The 19,657-nt window shown below is 39.5% G+C and overlaps 7 protein-coding genes across 7 annotated transcripts; 3 read left to right on the top strand and 4 right to left on the bottom strand.

The window, feature by feature from the left end:
- MELLADRAFT_84544 (uncharacterized protein) lies at positions 1-294 on the bottom strand (the record flags this gene model as incomplete). Its single annotated transcript, XM_007418981.1, has 1 exon — positions 1-294. The coding sequence occupies one exon, from the start codon at positions 292-294 to the stop codon at positions 1-3; it is 294 nt and encodes a 97-aa protein (XP_007419043.1).
- Positions 295-403: 109 nt separating this feature from the next.
- On the bottom strand, positions 404-1,930 carry MELLADRAFT_69834 (uncharacterized protein; the record flags this gene model as incomplete). Its single annotated transcript, XM_007418980.1, has 3 exons — positions 404-659; positions 742-880; positions 1,825-1,930. The coding sequence occupies 3 exons, from the start codon at positions 1,928-1,930 to the stop codon at positions 404-406; spliced, it is 501 nt and encodes a 166-aa protein (XP_007419042.1).
- A 3,383-nt stretch (positions 1,931-5,313) lies between these two features.
- MELLADRAFT_41191 (uncharacterized protein) lies at positions 5,314-5,941 on the bottom strand (the record flags this gene model as incomplete). The annotated part of the gene is made up of 3 exons (XM_007418979.1): positions 5,314-5,543; positions 5,647-5,774; positions 5,865-5,941. The coding sequence occupies 3 exons, from the start codon at positions 5,939-5,941 to the stop codon at positions 5,314-5,316; spliced, it is 435 nt and encodes a 144-aa protein (XP_007419041.1).
- A 2,658-nt stretch (positions 5,942-8,599) lies between these two features.
- MELLADRAFT_84542 (uncharacterized protein) lies at positions 8,600-9,388 on the bottom strand (the record flags this gene model as incomplete). Its single annotated transcript, XM_007418978.1, has 4 exons — positions 8,600-8,791; positions 8,860-8,887; positions 8,984-9,165; positions 9,272-9,388. 4 exons carry the CDS (start codon positions 9,386-9,388, stop codon positions 8,600-8,602), a joined length of 519 nt encoding a protein of 172 aa, XP_007419040.1.
- Positions 9,389-11,901: 2,513 nt separating this feature from the next.
- MELLADRAFT_69833 (uncharacterized protein) lies at positions 11,902-13,272 on the top strand (the record flags this gene model as incomplete). Its single annotated transcript, XM_007418992.1, has 6 exons — positions 11,902-12,048; positions 12,341-12,376; positions 12,399-12,497; positions 12,698-12,767; positions 12,882-12,986; positions 13,067-13,272. 6 exons carry the CDS (start codon positions 11,902-11,904, stop codon positions 13,270-13,272), a joined length of 663 nt encoding a protein of 220 aa, XP_007419054.1.
- A 953-nt stretch (positions 13,273-14,225) lies between these two features.
- On the top strand, positions 14,226-14,684 carry MELLADRAFT_69832 (uncharacterized protein; the record flags this gene model as incomplete). The annotated part of the gene is made up of 1 exon (XM_007418993.1): positions 14,226-14,684. The coding sequence occupies one exon, from the start codon at positions 14,226-14,228 to the stop codon at positions 14,682-14,684; it is 459 nt and encodes a 152-aa protein (XP_007419055.1).
- A 1,197-nt stretch (positions 14,685-15,881) lies between these two features.
- On the top strand, positions 15,882-17,931 carry MELLADRAFT_69831 (uncharacterized protein; the record flags this gene model as incomplete). The annotated part of the gene is made up of 6 exons (XM_007418994.1): positions 15,882-15,962; positions 16,026-16,317; positions 16,392-16,646; positions 16,712-17,077; positions 17,149-17,855; positions 17,905-17,931. 6 exons carry the CDS (start codon positions 15,882-15,884, stop codon positions 17,929-17,931), a joined length of 1,728 nt encoding a protein of 575 aa, XP_007419056.1.
- Positions 17,932-19,657: the final 1,726 nt, after the last annotated feature.

Raw genomic sequence — 19,657 nt, 5'->3', positions numbered from 1 at the left:
TCAATCATTCAAGACTCTACAATTTCCTTGAGGGTAATTGGTGAGACCCGTTGTAGTGATAAGTAAGTTTTCAGGTTTCATATCATGATGAAAGTAACCACAAGAATGAACATGATGAAGTCCTAATACAATTTGCTCAAAGATACAGGCTATGAGACCATCCGCCAATGGTCGACCTTTTCTAAATTTAGTAAGCTGATAAAGATTTTCCTCCATACATTCGAATATGAAATGAAGTTCACAAGTAGTAGAATGTAAAAATGTGTCATAGAGCGGGATGATGAAAGGATGCATAGGAATCGTTCGTAATGACTATGTATGATCAAAAATATCAAGTCAGCAAATCAAATGGTAAAGTGAATAAGTCAAGCATTAAGCAATGTAGATCGAGAGAATCCAACCTTTAGTTCTTCAAGTTCAATACATTCATACCAACCACCTTCAAAAGCTTTCTTTCTCTCATAGCTTCAGTTTCAGCTACCATCACTGAATTCTTTCCTTCAAGTTCTTCTAATCCAATCGCAATCGAATTCAATTCTTCTGAATTCTTTTCTAAACTTCTTGTGTACTTTTCAAAATCTCGTTTTGATTTATTAAGCGTAACTTCTGATTTAGTTAATCGATTGGATTGCAATTCATTGTTCTTAGTTTCACTCCTCCTACTTGTAAGATCTTTTCATAATCTTTGTCAGTTTAAAGTTCAGCATCTCATTCGGATTCAAATAGAAATATAAACTTTACCTGATATCCTCAATAGTTTGTCTAGCCTCTTCAAGTTGTTTGACCATCTCTGATCTAGTAATCTTCATCTCAACATGTGGTACAATGCCTTGTAATCTATTCAATTCATTGTCAATCGCCTTGATTTGTTCAGCAAAGGCTTGAGTTGCAGTAGTAGCAATCGTGATCTAATTAAACAAATGAGATAAGAGTTCAATATCCAGATGTGCGTTGAATCATCAAAGCAATAGAAGATGATGAATGAATTGATGAATTGATGGAAAGTTGAAAGTGAAGATTGAGTGATGAATGTTTTGATGGAATTGGAATTGAAAGTAATGAAGATTGATGAATTGAATTGATAGATTGTTTTTGATTGGGTGGTGGCAGTGCATCTGCTATGAAACTGATGAGTTCTTGAGTTGACTATATGATTTGTTGTTCTTCATTTTCATAAAGTCTTAAGAATGCTTTTGTTGATTATTGAGTAGTGAAATCGATGGATTGAATTGAAAATGATGATCAATCTGATTCATAAAAAGACAAAATGTCTTGCATGTGATACTACATGGAGGTCTGTTGACATTTTCCTTTGTGAAATGTCAAAGTTCACTTTTCCAGATAGCTGGCTCATCCAGTTTTCTGAGCGGAATGTCCATGTTCAGCCCAAGCTGAGAGCTTAAAGATGGTCAGGCTTGCGATCATGGAAGTTTTGCCTAAACACTGCCTAAGGCTAGGACACACAAAGGCACATAGGATTGGACACATTTGCAACACGTTTGCGAGGCTGCCAACCCCCCACGACGTCGAGGGGGGATCTGGCGGTCCTTGTGAATGAAGAAGCAGAAGAGATAAAGTTGTCTTATAATACACAACACATTAGTAATTCATGTATAATCCATATCATCACAATCCACATTCATGTAAGACTAATGAACTCAAATTATGTAAAGTGAATGAGCCATTCACATATTGGCCCAGTAGTTTTCTTAGAAGCTCTTGACCATAAGATGCAATTGAGAATATTTTATGCAAAGGAGTCAAGATAAGAGTCGGTTATCAATTGATTTATCATCATGTCAAGAAGGTATATTTCTCACATACTACTCTTTTCCTTTTCTTCCATCTTTGTATTGATCTCTTCTTTGTGTTTTTCAAAAGTCTTGAATGAGCTCATAGGTTGACTCCAATGATTTTCCTTAACATTCATACAAGTACATTTATTTGATTATCATTGCTATCCAAGCCTCTTCTTTTTGAAGTTCAATAGGTCATGTTTTACTTTTGATCCTGGAATTCTTACTGAATTTAAAAAAATGATACACAATATTGTTTTCGACAGTTGCCTTCAGTAAAAAAACCCGTACCCATCTAAACATGATATGTATTACTACATATATGTGAATTATAAATTTCCTTCTTTTATATTTCTTATACCTTTTGCTTTCTACATTAACCGTTGTTCGCTATCATCAAACTTTGTCCAATCAGATTCTTTTGATCAATCCACCTGGGTCATTTACACCTTGATGAGAACTGAAAGCTCAACTGATTGGAGTGGGTATGTAGTGACATTAGGAAAATGAGAGATGATGCTACAGTATTGAAATACTGAGAAAACCATTGCAAGATAGCTATGAAACACAAAATGACTATCATCTTGAATCATTGATTGGCAATTTGTAATTGTTGCACACAAGGACAACTAATAAAGATAAAAACCTCAAATCCCTGATGAGACTCAAGAAGTAAAAACTGGTTAGGAACTGTTAGGGTTAGGGTTAGGGTTAGGGTTAGGGTTAGGGGTTAGGTTTAGGTTTAGGTTTAGGGGTTAGGCTTAGGGCAGGATATACTATGGTTTACACAATGTGCACCATGCAGTCATACAGGGTGTGGCACAAAAAGCACAAAACCAATGTGTCAGAGTTCAGGTGCGCCTGGGAGCACACCAAATCCTCAAAGTATCTACAGAAACACCCCATAATTATTCTTCAGGTTTTGACAAAAATGTCAGTGCGGCGCCTGCCGCCCAATTGTGCTAGTGATATATATGCACAGGGAGAAGATCTTCAAATTGTCAAATAATCTAGTACACCATGCTCAAACACATTAATTTATTCAACCTTCTAAGATTACAAAATAGAAAAACTGAGATCACCCACCATCTGTTTCCAAGGCTCAGTATTAATCAATTGTAGTAAGATTTTGATTCCAGCTGATTCCTGAATTCTTACACTGAAAATTTGCTCAATCTGTGATGTAGACTTTTGAACAAAAGATGGCATTAGGGATTATTAATGATTTGATATGTTTTAACAATTGAGATGACTACTGACAGATAGAACTCTAATCATTCTTGATTTGATGCAAGGTTGATGGATTGAATCCAAATTGAGATTTGATTATATAACTTGAACTAAATTGTTGATGAATTGAAGATGGCTTTTAAATTCATATAAGACACCAAAACTTACTAAATCCAAATAGTTTAATTGTTTTGGGTTTTCAAAATGAGAACTGATTTGTGAGATGTTGTAAAGTTGATTATCTTATGAAACAGTTTGATAGATCTTACCACATACATGGTTTTCCATTGCATTTGGTGGCAAAGGAGAAATGGTAGGATTAGATTGTAAATAAGCTTGACAAATCAAGGAGATGATTAACAATCATTGAGAAAAAGTTGACATCTTCAATAAAAAAGTATGTTAATCTTGAAATTGATAAATAAAAATTAAGAAGGATCCCACTTACATAACCAACTAAGACTAAAGCAGAACAAATAAATGGAGCTTGATCAAAGATCAACCCCTGAAGGATCCTTCTTACAAAACTTTCAACTATTTGCATGCATTGATCTTTTTTAAGAGCTTCAAACAAAAGATTCACAAAAGTGGATGTTGAGAAATCTTGATCAAAAATTGATGAAACTTGATTAAATGATAAATTAATGTTGAAGATTGTCTAAAAACATATGAATTAGTAGAATATAAAATCTTGAATAAATTTCAAATCTCATCCTTTAATCCATCATCATCAATCTTACCATCAGGTAATGAACAATAAAATCCAGTGAAGATTGCACTTAATAATTTGCTTTATGCTCTTTGATTATTAAGTCTTCCTTGATCCCTATTTCTAATTCCTTTTTACCCCTATTTTGTTTCAATCTTTCTTCTTGCTTTATTTCATTTGCTTTAATCTCTTCTTCATTTGATTTTTCATTCCTTTCTATCCCTTCTTCTTCTCCTTATTCTTTTTCTGTTTTTCCTAAAATCCCTTTAAACAATTCAAAATAAACCTCAATTATTTTTTGCAACTGATTCATCTTCATCTTTTCCCAAAGTGATTTTATTTAATGCAATAGTACCATAATACAAATGATCTTGAACTTTACATAATCCTTTTCAATTTTTGGAATTGGTGACATTTTCATCTTTATTAGAATCTTCAAATTTGAACATTAATCCTGAGATTCCTTGTGTGATTATAGATTTCATTACCAGATGTAATTGTAAGATTTGTGAAAGATAACAACTTAACATACTGTGTTTTCTCAATCTCCTAATTTATTCACTAATAATCTCAATAAGTTTTGTTCTTGTTCTGCTTCTAAACTTGATGAATAATAGAGCCATGAAACACTTTGAATTTGATTGAAAACTGAAACATTATGCAAACTTTTCTAATGCCAATCCAATTTATTTCATTTTAATCAGTTTCTCTACCTAAGAATTGTAGATTTTCAATGAAAGAACAGCTTACTTCAATGATTCCCAAGAATTCTAGATATCATTTCTTGAACCAATCCTCAAAACAACAAACAGCCAACCACTCATATCCAAGCACATGTTCTTCGGACCTCTCATCAAACTCTCTTGAATCCTTCCCAAAGCTGTTCATTCTCAAATCTCAAACTTCCAAGTCCTTCATTTTGATCTTGAAAACTTTTTGACTTTTGATCAGGTAAACCAGAATGATTTAATTTTTCTAACCAATGAGCTAATCCTCTAATCAATTTTCCAGCTTCACCTCTTGATGTTTTTTACAAATCAAAAGGAATCTGTGCAAGTTTGCAAGTAAAGGTGAAGAAAAGATCACTAAGATCAACGCAGAAAGCTTATCGCTCAAAGTTCCTGCTGTTGAAATCTCGTGTATAAATATTTTATCTGATTCTGAGATTGTGAATTTGATCGTGTGATTCATGTATGATCCTTTTTTGAGTTTGTTAACTGATGATCTCAAGGATTCTGTCTGATGAGTTAAGATTTGTAGACAAATTGACCTCCTGCATGTAATGATTTGATCCGTTGTGGTGTAAGGATTTTAGATTTACTGGTTGAAAGTAGTGGTGGTAAGTAAGATGTATCATACCAAGTTGGTTTGAGTTCGATTGACTGAAACAGAAAAAAACAGATCAACAAATTAACCTCAATTCTACAATTTGTAGATATCAGATTTGTTACTCATGATGAGCTGTTAGCCTTGTTTGTATTTGTATGACTTGTCAAGTATTGTGACTCGCACGAATAGGTTGACATTGTAGTACTTTGGCGTCTTCTAATCCAAGACTTACAAACGCAGAAGCATAACTCACAATACTATCACAAGCTGGGACGCATTGACTGGACAACCACATATATTGTTCTTAGTTTGAGAAAGGTAACGGCTGAATTCCGAATGAGACAGGCTTTCAAGTATCTTAAGCGCTTCCTGGTCTAATGCCTCGATTGATTGGTAAATTGGCGTTGCTGGAGGAGATGCACCGGAACTCAATTTGCGCGCCAGGTCTTTATAATAAGTGTAGGAAAAACGTGAGCCCACTTTGTATGTCCAATTGATGTGCCAATGAAAACAATGGGTCAGCGAATAAAACATGGTATCTGTGTCAAAATATAAGATATCATGTGGTGACTCACCAGTGACAAAAGTCAGATGAGATGACAAAAAGGTTTTCCGGTGAAAGGAGATAGGGTTGCAATACTTTGCCATAGATAAATTCTTTCTCAGAAGATATTGATCCTATAAGTATAGGGACATTGGTGATGGTCTGACTATAATACAGCAAGGTTTGAAGAAAAAAGACTGATTAGTTATTTGTACAAACACAAGATCGGACTGATTATTTGAAAACTTAGTATTACAAACTCTTTGAAATGTGTCGGACATAAGGAAGATGGAGTTCGATACTATGTTCGGCCTTATCAGTTTTGATATCCATCTCCATTGCGCCAATTCCAAGGTAACTGAGATGGCCGATCAGAAATATGAAGATTGAAACAGATTGAGACGAAACTCAGTTTGGCAAGATGCGTCAAAGGAGAAACAAGGAGAAGCCAAGGAGAAGCAACCTTGTATGTCAATCTCAAGATTGCCTAGAGGAATCTTGTATGCTTCGCATCCAGACAGTGCGCAGCCATCAAGGTAAACATGGGACAAAGGATAACCTCAGTGCACTACATGTTTCCTGCCTTTGACACTCAGCTATTCACATCACAGAAGGATCAATGGTCTTATAAGCCCAAGCGGCAGTCAAACCAGAATACAAGTATCCTACATGCCTAGTGTCGGACGTGAGATTGGGCAGTGAGCAGGTTCACCTCAGAGATAGCGAGTAGGTGAACCCACGGCGCGATGACCTCCTTACAGTGACTGATCGGCACTGGCATTGCGACCTTTCGCCAATCTTGCCTCTCCTCTGTCGTCTCAGCCTTAGGATGGGCAGCTTCGAGCCATGTGTTGATCTCATTCCTGAGCTTGTTAGCTGATGTTTCCCTGACAGTTTCAAATGAACATCAAGTGAAGGTTTGATCGCTGCTGGACTATAAAGTTATACCACCTATCAATTGGCATGAAGTGAGATGACCTGACGGGAAGAGGTGTACCAAGACCCAGCGTGAGTAGCAGATCAATGGACCATGATGGTAACAAAACCAAGTATCGAGTGGTAATGAAGGAAATGAGAAGACAGTCACAAAATGAAACATCAATGGGGATGCTCCAAAGATGCGGGATCCTCTCGTCCATCATCTCTCGAGTTGACTTTTTCAACTTCGTCTTTGGATGAGTTTTCTTTCTTCAATATTGATGAAGAATTAGCATCTTTTTCAGGTTTGGTTTGAGTTGGTTCTGATCTGATGGTTGTTTTGATGGGTTCATCAATTTCTCCAAATACAATCTCCTTATTCAGTTGGATTGGTTTGATGGGTACATTAGATTGAGCAAACTTTGTTTTCTTGTTGTTTTGGATTGATTCTATAGTCTCATTAGATTGACTGAAGGTTGTTTTCTTATCTTTCTGAATCGGTTCAATAGTTTTGTAGTTGTTGTCAGACTGAGGATCAGGTTATTTAATGAATTGCTGGACTGAGGATCGGTTGATTTGATCATGAATTGCTAGGAAGAAGCTCGATATCAGCAATGGCGGCACGGGTGAGCAGCAACTCGACTCTTGAGTCAAGAACCGTCATAGTCAAGAAGACAGGATGAGTGTGATTTATTAGGAGCGGAGACCGGTGCAATATGCTTCAAGAGTGGTGTTCAAGCAGTCAAGTGATTGGAAAGAGGCGAAGTGAGGTTAATAAGATGAGGATTTAGGTGTTTTGCAAGTGGCAAATGAAGGTGATGGTAGAACACGTGATGATGAAATTAAATGATCAGGATGCGCAAACCTCAAAATTTGGAATAGGGATTGGGAGTTTTGGGAGTTTTGCCGCTGAACACGGTCTTCCTTTAACTTGTATGACTAGCACAATTAGCGGCGGGCGCCGCCTCAACGGTCTTAACCTGTGCTTGTACTCAACATTCATCATCCATTTGCTCAACTTGTAATTCATGATTTATTTGTATCTTTGACCTGATGTAACATCTCAGTTATCCTCACACATCACCAAAGTTTGTAGGCAAAATGATGAGACTCACACCCTGAAGTTTGGCAAGTTGTACTGAAGTATATGCTCAAAATCTTTACATCTATTGCATTTCACTTGTATTTTTTTGAATACTTTCATCACAATAACAAAAATCCCAATCACAATTCTGACACAAAAAACAAAATTCTTCCAAGAAACACCTTGTCCTGAAAAACAAGTTAAACATGTTGAAAATTAATGATCCAGAGTGGGCAAGAATTGGATCTGACAGTGAAGATCTATTCCAACTTGAAAGAAGAGACAAAGACAACATGAAAACATGAACAAAAATTAAATTCACCCGAAATCAAAGTTGAAAGATTGAAGATCAATTCAATGGAAAATCAAAACCAAAGTTCAGAAGAGGAGTTCAAAGAATTTTGAAGAAATTATGGCTGAAAATGTCATACTCATCAGTAAGCTTTACTCCTTTCAACATCGGTCGAAGAATTTCTCCAGTTAGTTACACTGATGATTTTTCTTCTTTCCTCTGGACATGACTTTGTTTTCAAAAAACAAAAAACAAATCAAAGATATAAATTGACTTTAACAGGATCAAAAGAAACAAATTTGGCAGTCAGTAAAATGAAGAACAAATTGAAACACTTGAGCAAACTGAGAATTTTACATCAAGAATCAAGAGAAGATTCTGATTCATTACAATCAATTGAGAAATTGGTTGATTATCTCCATGGTATTGATGTTGATTATCTTACTGTTGTTGATGATGTAAGTTAGTTTTTGGTAGAGATACTTGAAGTTTTGATATTGTTTGAAATTGATCATCATTTTTCAGATGTTTTGAAACATTGGTTTGGTTGATTTGGTGTTAAAGTTGGTATAGCTGGTTTTGGTATTAAAGTGGTTAATTTGATTTTCTCCATTCTATCATTTACTGAAACACCTTCAATATATGTAATATAAAAACAAATCACATATATAATTCTTAAGTTGAAAAAAAGTCTACCTCAAACTTTGGTTTGGATGTCGATAACAACAACAGTCCCATACAAAAAATCACCATACCAAAACCAGCAATAGTTCTTGCCCTTTCCAGGCCCATCATAATTGGCATTGCCGAGATAATGCTTGTATGCTTTGTTTGCTGGTTGGAAGGTTGGGTCCGTGTTGGTGTCTTGACCTGCCCAGCCGTTGTAGATCTTCAAAAGTATAAAAACTCAGTCAAATTTGAGGTTGATAGACAATATGTTGTCTGAAATGCACTCACTTCACAATCATCATAGATACGAATAGTCCTGATGGACTGCAGGGACTGTAAATGAATTCATTGTGTCAATCCCCATAGAGTCCTGTAGAGGAATCAAAAATTCAAGTCTTAATGGATTGTCTACCTTTTCCCATCTTGCGCTTGTGTAAGATTTTTGGTACTTTCTCCAAAGATTTGTACACAATTTCCAGCGTAGGGAGGTGAGTCAGCATAAATAAAGTCACCAAGGACCAATACAAAGTCCAAATGTTGCTCATGAGCAATTTGGGCAAGCTGTTCTGCGCTCCATTGTTGTGAAGGGGCAATCTAAGAGGGTTGTAAGGAAACCCAGCTGCACATTGTGAAAGAGTGTCAAACAGATGTATCAGTTGATCTGGGCATACAAAAATGTTTATGAGTCAGAATAACGTACGTTTGATACAGCTGGTGTATGCAAATGAAAAAACCCCTCCACAACCGTGTTAGATGCGAGGTGTGGATCAGGGACCGTCCTAAAGTGTCTCCCGGCAGGGGACCAATCATGATGCATGTGGGGGGATGTCAAGGATGTTAACTGATCTAATTTGTAGGTTCAAGGCTGTGCCACTTAGGTTCGGAAGCAAGCTGGAAGTTATCAGATCCTTACTCACATTCACAAAATGTACCAGGCCATAATTGCCAATCTTAAACACTGAATTCCAGTCAGTTTCATTAGATGTAAAGAATCTGGGTCCTACTATCCAATCCCCAACAGGTTTCATTGGTGATGACGATGGCATCCACTGAGATCACATCAGAACCATATAGTTCTGAACCTGTTCGATCCCGAGGTGGAATTCAAGCATGGATCTTGGCCCAATTTTCACCTACTGCTCCTACTCTCACAAATGCCAAATCTTCTTCATCATTGAAAAAACCAGTCCTGAAGCTCGCCTCCATACAGAACGCTGTCAAGAGCAAGTTGACTAATAAGATGAATCGATTAGTGCCAAGAGAATCTGTCGAGATCCCAAGAATTGACTTGAAAAGCCAAACTGGTCTACTCGATTGAGGAATAGGCTTTGTAGTTGTTGGAGGCGACAGCTGAGCTTTGGACAGTAAAGGTGCGGATTCAGACAGCTCTTGTGCTTCTCCATCGGCTTCTTCTTTCATCTCATTTGATTGATTGCACTCGGATGATGCCATGCTCAACTCCGTACTTTTGCTTTCTTGTGTTGATCTTCGAGTGGAGGATGCAGGATCTTGCAGATCATGCGATTCGGCCGGTAAGGGAAGCTTGGAACACAGGCTGCTCTGATCGGTCGAGAGTTGAGTTTGAGTAGACGCGATAGTCCCCAAGTCAGAAACAGTCTTTGGATGATCATTGATCTGATATTCATTGGGTGCCAAAATGTATCTTGACAACGTTGGGCCAGATGGTTTGATAGTCTGTTTCTTGGTATCATTAAGGGCTGTGACCTGATGCTTCCAAAGATTGAGGTTGACCATCCGCCAAGACACCAGCCAAAGGGCGAAGAGAAAAGGAGAACATGAAGGCCCATGTTGGCCAGGGATTCACCTCAATAAGCTGTAGGCGAGAAGTCTGAGTTCGATCGATAGCAGTGAAGCGATGGGAGTCCAGGTCCTTGAATACCATACAATAGCAAACTGAACCAGAAGGACGCTCGGTAAGGTGACTCCCTCATTCATCTTTCTTCATAAATGTATCCAAAGTCAGAGTAAATATGAAACCAGAAGGGGATCGATTTGATGATGAGCTCGATGAAATGAAGTTTTTGAGATACCAACAAAAGCCAGATGAGTTCCTTTGTTGAAGCACGAATTGAAAAAACTCTGAATCATACACTACCCAAATAATAATATTTACCTTAAGGTTTAGAAAAGTGTGGAATTACATAACCTGGGTCAAAGGTATGTATTATGTAAGGTTAACAAAAGTCATAAAGCCGCGGATGATCACTATGATCATCCGCTGGCATATGTACAATCAAAGTTCATCTTCAATTACCTGCAGAAATGTATGATGTATTAAAACAAATCTTTGTATTGCCTCAATCATAGACATGTCATGATTTCGGAGGTGTCGCTGGTAAAACAATGATTGCGTTACAAGTGTATATATTTACTTGTTCGATTTCTCAACTTTTTGTCCTTCTTTCGATTGATAAAGTTCTGACTTGGCTCCAATCAACCAGATCCAATCATGCAAGCTGATTGACTGGAAGATCAAGTTTCCATCCCTACATTCAAGCCATCACTTAATCAGTTGTGTACATTTCACCGGCGCATTTGGCAAAAAATGACTTGTAGTTGACACTGGTTGTCTACTTCATATAAGACTATACGGTCGTCAGCCTGACAGGTTATCTCATGAAGAGCAAGGTATGTCTCTTCAAACCATTTTTTCCCCTTTGTTTTTATGATGTTATAGTTCTTTGAAGGTCCCTTTCAAAAACAATTCTGTAGCTATCTCGAACCACTGGTGTCTCGAACAGCACTGATTTGTCACAATGACGCGACAAAACGTATCGTTGGACACTCCTGAGCCCAATATAATATCATATGATGAGTAATCCATGAAAGTAATACTCTAGATCATCATATGCACGCTTATATTGATCAACTATACCTCCAATCCTAATCTGAGTATAATATTATATATAATATAGATCATCGAACCTCTCTTTAATCAAACTCCTGTCCTCTACCTTCAACCCGGTTTCAATCTTTTTGTTAATCAGCTTCTTCAACCTCGTAATTCAACTGTTTCCATTCTTAATCATCCAATTATTTAAGCGCGTTCAACTGTCTTCATCTTTGATTGATCAATCAACTATTTACAAACGACTACACTGGCATCATGCTTGACCCAAGCAGCCGCGGAATGAGCAAGCAGATCATGCTCGATTGGATGCGTATCAATCATCCACAGACCCCAGTCAAGTCTGGAATCACCAAAAACGAGGTTTCTAAGATGGTCCGTGAGATGCAACCGGAATGTAAGCTCTTTCCTTTTGGACACATTGATCATTTTTAGAATTTGCTAATCATAAAATATCATGTATGTGGATCATCCTTCACCCATGTCTTGCTACACCAGATTTTCCGGATCCTAATAGTGAAGCGCCTGCTCTCAATTTAACTGCTGATACTCAAACTCCCAGCCTATCTGAGAACGGGACCACACCCATCCACAGCACTCCTTCACCAGTATGTCATTTCCAACCCTCTGTCTACACGACTTGTGATCTCAGGCTAACGTTCATTCGCTGTTCCCAGGCTCAGGAATACTCCCATATGTCGCTAACGGCGCCTGTTGAGCCTCTTCCACACTTGGAGTCCAGTACTAATACTAAAGCAAAGAAAAAATGAACTGCGACTGACGAGCTCAATGGTGAGCGACTTTTCAAACGCTCAGAGATAGGTAATGATTTTCAGCTGGTCATTTTGCTTTTGACTTGGCTAATTCGACAATGTTCACTGATGAAACTTGTTCATTTAGGGAATGCCACCAGCTTACCAGACCCATCCCAACCACGTAAGAAAGATAAATTGGTTAGTCATCCAATATCATTAGAGATCAAGCAAGATTTCATTTGATTAAGATTTGTCTTTCTAGCTCTCAAGACCCGGAAAACTCCTACGCATCCAACACAAAGGTACAAACCTGAATCGAGTCATCCCTGCAGCATCAATGTCACAGTGCATCAATGTACATGCTTCACCTGGAGCTTCGGTCAAGGTCAAAGATGTCATTCCACCTCTTATTGACATGTCAGAGACAAACTGGATGGACAGTCCAAATCCAGGCAAGTAAGACAAATAGCTTTGAATCATGTCTCCTTGAACTTTTGCTTAGTGTTCTCTGATTCAAATAGTTATTGGGCATGACATCCCACCTATTGAAATGTCATCTGGTTCGGTTTCAGGTAAAAGGTCTGGTGTGGAAGTCTTTCAGGAAGAAAGAAAGCAAGCAAAGAAACGTCAGTACATCTATTTACCTTCTGCATATCAGTGTTTTGCTGAATGTCTCCTTCCATCAGTTTGGGAGCTAGAGGATGCGGTGGAAAAGCTCAGAGTGAGAATGGAGACAAACAAAAAATCCGATTTAAGTGCTTTAGCAGAAGAGATGCGGCAAGATGAAGCCAGTAAGTGGGCTCAATTCTGTGATCAAATGATTCTTCTGTGATTGCTCATATTTCTTTTGACAAAGTACGTCTCCTCACAGTGCGGGTCGAAGAGCTGGAACATAAAAACGAAGATATTGGACAGTTGAAAGCCTCGGTCACAAACTTGAAATCTCAAGTGACAGACCTTTGCGCACAGTTAAGTACCATAGTCGAGGACATACAAGTCCAGGAAGAAGTTCTCAAAGGGTTAATGAGTGTAGAGGAAGGCGATGAGAATGGCTCAATTACTAGCTCTGAGTTGTAATTAGGTACAGCTGGTCTGCAAACCTATCAGATGCACCCGTGCCTCCAAATAATCCTTAGCTTTGTTTTTTTGACTTTGATCTTGTCAAGTACCTAGCTGCTGTATTCCGTGTCTCATCTTGAACTTTTTTTTTCTATTTGGATTGTATTGACTGGTTCTGAAAAGACTTGTAAAGTAGGTTCTCAATAAGAGTGTTGTTTTTAGACCCATCCGACGCACACCGGTGCCGACGCACCCCATTCTCCATGTAATTAATCTCCATCTTGACTTATCTACTTAATCCGAGATAACTCGGGATCCATATGCGTACTTCAATTCTAAGACATTATAAATATAGCTATAGTCTTGGACTCTTGACCCTTGATGAGGACATGTGGCTCGATTAATTTTGTACACATCAACCCTGAATATATGCAAGGGGAAGATAATTAGAAGTACTCAGATTGAGTACGTTAAAACATTAGTGACTACTGTACTGTAGCCAACATGATATATATATATCTAATACATAATGAGACCACCGGTGAATGAGACACCTTCATGCCTTTTAGATTTCTGGCTTGTGCGGACTCAAGTCATATGATATGGGCAATCAATATGTTTTTTTCTCAACAAGGAGAGTGGAAACTCTTCGTTTCTCTTCTAATATCTGTTAGAACAGTGATGATATCATGATATCATGAAGGGTTGAGCTCATGAGATTGATGACATTAATTAAAGTTTGTCCTAACAAACTTCCAAACAATGGCAAACGTACGACGCGAATATCTTACTATACATTGATACATTAATTGGTTGTTTTCAGATAACAAGCTTCGAGAGGCGAGATATCTTGACTATAAAGCCAGTGTCTCTTGTCTAGTTTTCTAAGACTTTTTTCCAACATCTCAGCTAAAATCTTAAATCAAATTTTTGGATCACTTATAATCTCATCAATATTTTTAGAACCAATCATGTCTTTTCCTGATTTATCTGCTGGTAACGTTCCGCCAATGTATCCTTTCCAGCCAGACTTCGAAAGCGATGGAGTAACCCTTGATAACCATATTACCGCGCTTCCTCCACCGATTCATATTTACACTATACCTGTTCATCTTCGAGACCTTGTCACTCTTGATATATCTGTCATCCATAGTCGATCTGCCACCACAGCCAATATTCGTGAATTGTTGAAGTGTTTCCATCATACGATTCCTCGAGTTCGCATGCAAACCAAGCCTCAACTTGTCGACTCCTTCATCTATTATGTGGTCCCCATCCTCCGCCAACTGCACGTCTTTGACAGAGAACGTGGAATCATCTACTCCTTTGATGTTCCATTTCAAATTGAGTTGCAACCGGTGCCGGAGCCCCAAGCTAATGACGCTGGTGATGGTGGATTAAATCACGGCGAAGCTCATGGCGCGGCTTAGAAACAAGGTTAGTCTCTCATCTCCTTTTTCCTCTGTTATTAAAAAAAGGCAGAGTGTCTCATCAAACTGTGACATACTTTTGAATAACAGGGTGGAACGCATTGCTTTTGAGTAAGGTTTTGGGATCATGTTAAATCCATATGGCTGGTCAGTGTCGTATCCTGTCTATCATTAAAAGTAATCCATTGACGTTGTTTCTTAGTATTACTCTTGAATGACATGTAGAGCAAAATCGAATATAGCAAATCAAACTGCTTGGCCAATGTGATTACACGCAAGCAGACTGGTTTGACATCAAGAACATATATCTTGTCTTCTCAACTCCTCTACTCGAAAACTCTCTGCCACCCTTGAATCAAAATTTCAAATTTATCTTGTGACATTCTTATCATAATTTCCAAAGTTACTGAATCATGAGTATATCATAGGTTTATGTGTTTGAATGGTGTTATTGGTTACCCACTTTTCATATGTTGGTTATCTTATGTTGTTACAAGACATCTCCGTTTGAAAGGCATCATCCAAGTGACTGTAGCTGAGCCAATTGTTTTATTCATATTTGGGAAGATTGGTGATGTCAGCATGTTGTTTTGCCGGTGACCAGTCTTATATTAAAATCCTTTGATCAATTATCGCACCCTTCCCTTTTGCGCAGCGAACCGTCCATTTGACTTAAAATCCCGAGCTCCATGATCAAGCACTTTCATCAATCTTTTGTTCAACCTTTTTGTCTATTTGACTTCATCAAAAGTTACAGGCAGGTCCTGTGGCATTGCTTCATTCTGAGCTTGTTTGGATTCCATCTGCGATCTACAACCTTAAAAATCTTTTGTTGACCACAAAAGCACATGAGCAGATATAGTCACACACTCATTCTGATCTTTCATCGTTATTTTTTAATCGTGATCTACTAAATTTCTTCTGATCACCGGTCTCTGATCACTCGTTTAAAACCTCCCCAGCGGGTCTGGTCTTATCTCTTGCTAGTGCGCTCAACTGTACACCGTCCTTGATTAACCAAGGGTTCATTTTTTCGAGCAACGTCTATCTTTTAAAGCAAGGAGATCTTCTTCGTAATCAGTGTCTCTATTGTCACCAAATGGTATTACGCAAAACGTCCAATAAAAAGAGGAAGGGTGTAGAATTGGAGTCCGACAATCCCATAGGTCAGTTGTATGAACATCCGATTCATCTCTCATGGAACTGGAAGTTGATGATCATGATGTTCTCGCGGTTTTCTTGATAGTAGACGGACAGGTCCCTTTGAGTCAGGCTACTGTAAGTCTGAATAAGGTTGGTGTACCGATTGGGTGTAAGACAACTCGGAACGGGCTTTTGCAGCTTCTTGACAAGCACGTGCAGCAAAAGAGGTTGCGAGCAGATGTCGATCAAGAGCGAATCAAACCCGCCAGTCAAATCACTCGAGGACGACAAACTGGACCATCATTAACTCTGACTGTACCTCCTGTCATACCCGCCAGTCCACCTGCGGATGAAGTGCAAGTGCCTGCAGTCGACTTCTCTCAATTTAACAATACCCAGCTAACACACTTACTTTGGGATGTTGGAGTCAACACGGCTCCGCTCAATAGAGACGCACTGATTAGTCAGTGTCAGGCTTACAACGACCTGAGTGAGTAACATTTCGACTGTATAATTACTTCTTCTCGAATCATAACATTGATTCTCTGTTGTGAATACAAACAGTCATTGTTCCAGCAGAATTCTTGAGTGAAGTCCCTGTTACGAATCCGTCAACTCCTTTCGACGATTCTTCAACCTTCACTGTACAAGTTCCTGTCAGTGGCTCCCAGCTTCATCCATCCACAGAACCAACTCTTACAAGTCAATCAGCGACCTCAATCGAATCTTCGGGACCAATTGAAGATTCTGACTCAAGTGATTTAATTACCGAGGAGGCCCAGGTGGTACAGACCAACTCTGAAGTGCCACGTCCCATGCGTTCGCTTCCTAAGGATCAGCATTCTAAAAAAAAAAGAAAGATCAGCTTGTCTCGACTTCATCAGAGCCGACATCAAAGGTCTTATCATCGTCTGTCACCTCAACACAACCGACCAATCTACAAGCAGACAGCGCCTCTTTGGAACCCATCCCCCGCGTTTCCAGCCGTAGGACGTCTTGCGCTTCTATTACAAAAGCAACTGTAGGTTCGGATTCATCACCCGCTTTGGTTCAAGGCCCATCATCAAAAAAATCCATCAAAGCGTCAAAAGCAAGACAGCCATCTTGTACAGGCACAAGCGGCCGGCATGATGCTTCAAAGATCCGACCGAAAGAATCAACATCAACTTTGTCTTTGGATCCAAACATCTCACAGAAGGGCAAGGGTAGGGAAGGGGTATCTTCCATGGACTTGGAGACTTGTTCCACAGGTACGTTTTGCGCTCTGAACATTACCTCAAGTTGATATGAATTCTGAAGAGTTTTTGCATGATTTTTGAAGTCAAAGACATGTCGAGTGGTGATAGTGTTGTGCGCACTCGCGCGTCCATCAAATCATCCACGAAGAAGGACAATTCATCGACCACGAATTCTCCCTCGGCGACTCCTTCCCAAAATCTTAGTGATTCTAGATCAACCTCCAAACTTTCCGCTCCCATCATCCCGAGCTTAGAGCACGGCCGTTTGTCTTACCCCCGCCCAAATCCAACTATCCGAAAATTGTCCTCAAATTTGTCAAAACAGAAGTCAAACAAACAACAGCCGGATGACGATAAGGAAAGCGAGTGGGAGCTCAATAGTATATCTGATGGTCAATCAGATATGTCATCCAATCGGTACTCAAATCGTCATCACCGCCAGAAAGTCAGTCACCGTCTTAATCCTGCTTCATTGGCAAACTCTCCTGCACCCTCAGAAAGGCCTGGAAGATCCTCAACACACGCAAAGCCTGGTCCTACAACGTCGGGTACCGCCGCTCATATTACTGTTGATGAAAGCATTCAAGCTGAAGAATGGACATTGAGTGATTTGAAACGCAAGGTTGCCGAAGATTCAGTTCTCATTCAGCGCCTTCAGCTTGAAACAAATGAACTGAATGAAAAGGTGGAATCTTTGACCGCAGACTTGAGATATTTATCAAAGACAGTGAGTAGCCTCAAGATGGATCAAGGTGATAGTCCAAAGAAGACACGCGGTGGATGTACAGCTGTAAGTCCACATCATAATATCTCTCTCTCCACTTGCTTTGAAATAACAGTCCAACTCTCACTTTGATGTCCTATGAAGTCGCATATGCGTTTTCATATTGATACACTTTTAGGGCTGGGCCCTCATGAAACTCAACTTCCACAACCAGCAGGCAAAGAAGAGAAGTCTGATTGGATGCGCGAAACCGATCCTGCTGATTTGGAGGACGATTCAAATCCTCCGCTACGACCTTCCGGCCGCATACCTGCAGATCCATGCTATCCGTACCCCGATGGACCTGGACACATCAACTCAACTCCACAGCAATTGACTGTCATGTGGCGCATGATGAAGTCTGTGGGAGTCTCGTCTTTTCGACCCGACTTCTCTGAGTCCTCCAATTCACAGGACAATCGGTGGCTCTGGAGCCTGGCTTTGGGAATTTTCTTAAAACTGGTGGAGTGCGGCGAATATAATGGCGTCTCGCTGGCCCCTGAAAATTCTGCGTTGATCAAGAGATGCTTTACAACTTACGTGACTTCTCTATCAAAAAGGTTAGAACATGTTTCTCAAAGTTTGCGCGCAAAGGCCAAGGATCCATACTTACCCTTACCTTTTGAAATTGATAGGTATTGCCAGCAAAACTGGGATGAAGAACGAAAAAAAAGGTGTAGACGAAACACGACGAAAGGCTAGAATGAGGCATGTTAGTACTTTCAAGCCACAGCTCTGTTCTCACAAGGCTGCTGACACTATCTTTTCGCTCAATAGCTCAAAACCTTACGGGATGAGATTGTCATGTCGAAAGAATCACTTTTTTGTCTTTCCAACATTGTTGAGGTAGCCTGCAGTGACGATGAAACCAACCACGAGATTGAATCGCCGAACAAACTGCGTCCTGCAGTTCCATGCCGCGTTAGGAAGCTCCAATGGCGCAGTTCAGCATTAGAGCAAGTTTTTATATCTTCAGATGCTTATAAAGCATCAGTTACTGCCAGTATTCCAAAAAACACGCACGGACGACCGCTTCGACCAAGATTACGCACAGAAAATGCTCCAGATAGTCCGCTAAAACCACCAGCTGGACTACCGATTGACTGCTACTCATCAGAGTGGCTTGCCAAGCTGTCACCTCTCGAGCACAATATATTGGAGATGTATCAATCTCCTATTCTACCACGCATTGCAACTGCTCTTGATTCTCTGACATGATGTAAGTTGCATATCTTATATTTCATTTGTAGTCGCCATCATGAAGTAATTCTACAAATTTGTAAATGATCTGACGTATATACTCATCGTTCCATTGATACTAGTGCGACTGTTGGCACCCGTAACTGCTTATGGATTTCCCCTGGTTTGTACATCATCCATTCTCGCTTGGAGTTGTTAGTGTGATGTGTTTTACTACATCATCATTAATCACCAACCACCTCCATAGTCTAACATAATGTTTATGTCATACTACGGTACGGGGGGGGCGACGCGGGCGGGCCTCCAGATTTGCGTTGATGAGAAAAAGGACTCATCACTCAAATCTGGCGCCCGCGACTTTGCCGGGTGGGTGGGTGGAAATTTTTAATGATTAACTAAAAATCACAAGAGTTGCGAGAGAAAGCGGTGAGTTGTGTTTCTTGATGGAACAGGCTTGTTCTGCAAGGGTCTTGAGTTGTATAAAATTTACTTTGTGCAAATTTTCCTTCAACTCAATTCTACGAAGAGCCGCATGCGCGACCCCTCGCTACAAGCATCTTCTTACATCCCTTACACAACTTCACAGCCCATGGAATTCCACACCAAGTCGTGCCTTGGTTGATGCTCAC

This window comes from Melampsora larici-populina (genome assembly GCF_000204055.1).
Source record: "Melampsora larici-populina 98AG31 unplaced genomic scaffold MELLAscaffold_117, whole genome shotgun sequence".
Classification (NCBI taxonomy): Eukaryota; Fungi; Basidiomycota; class Pucciniomycetes; order Pucciniales; family Melampsoraceae; genus Melampsora; species Melampsora laricis-populina.
This window is presented reverse-complemented; position numbering and strand designations above follow the sequence as displayed.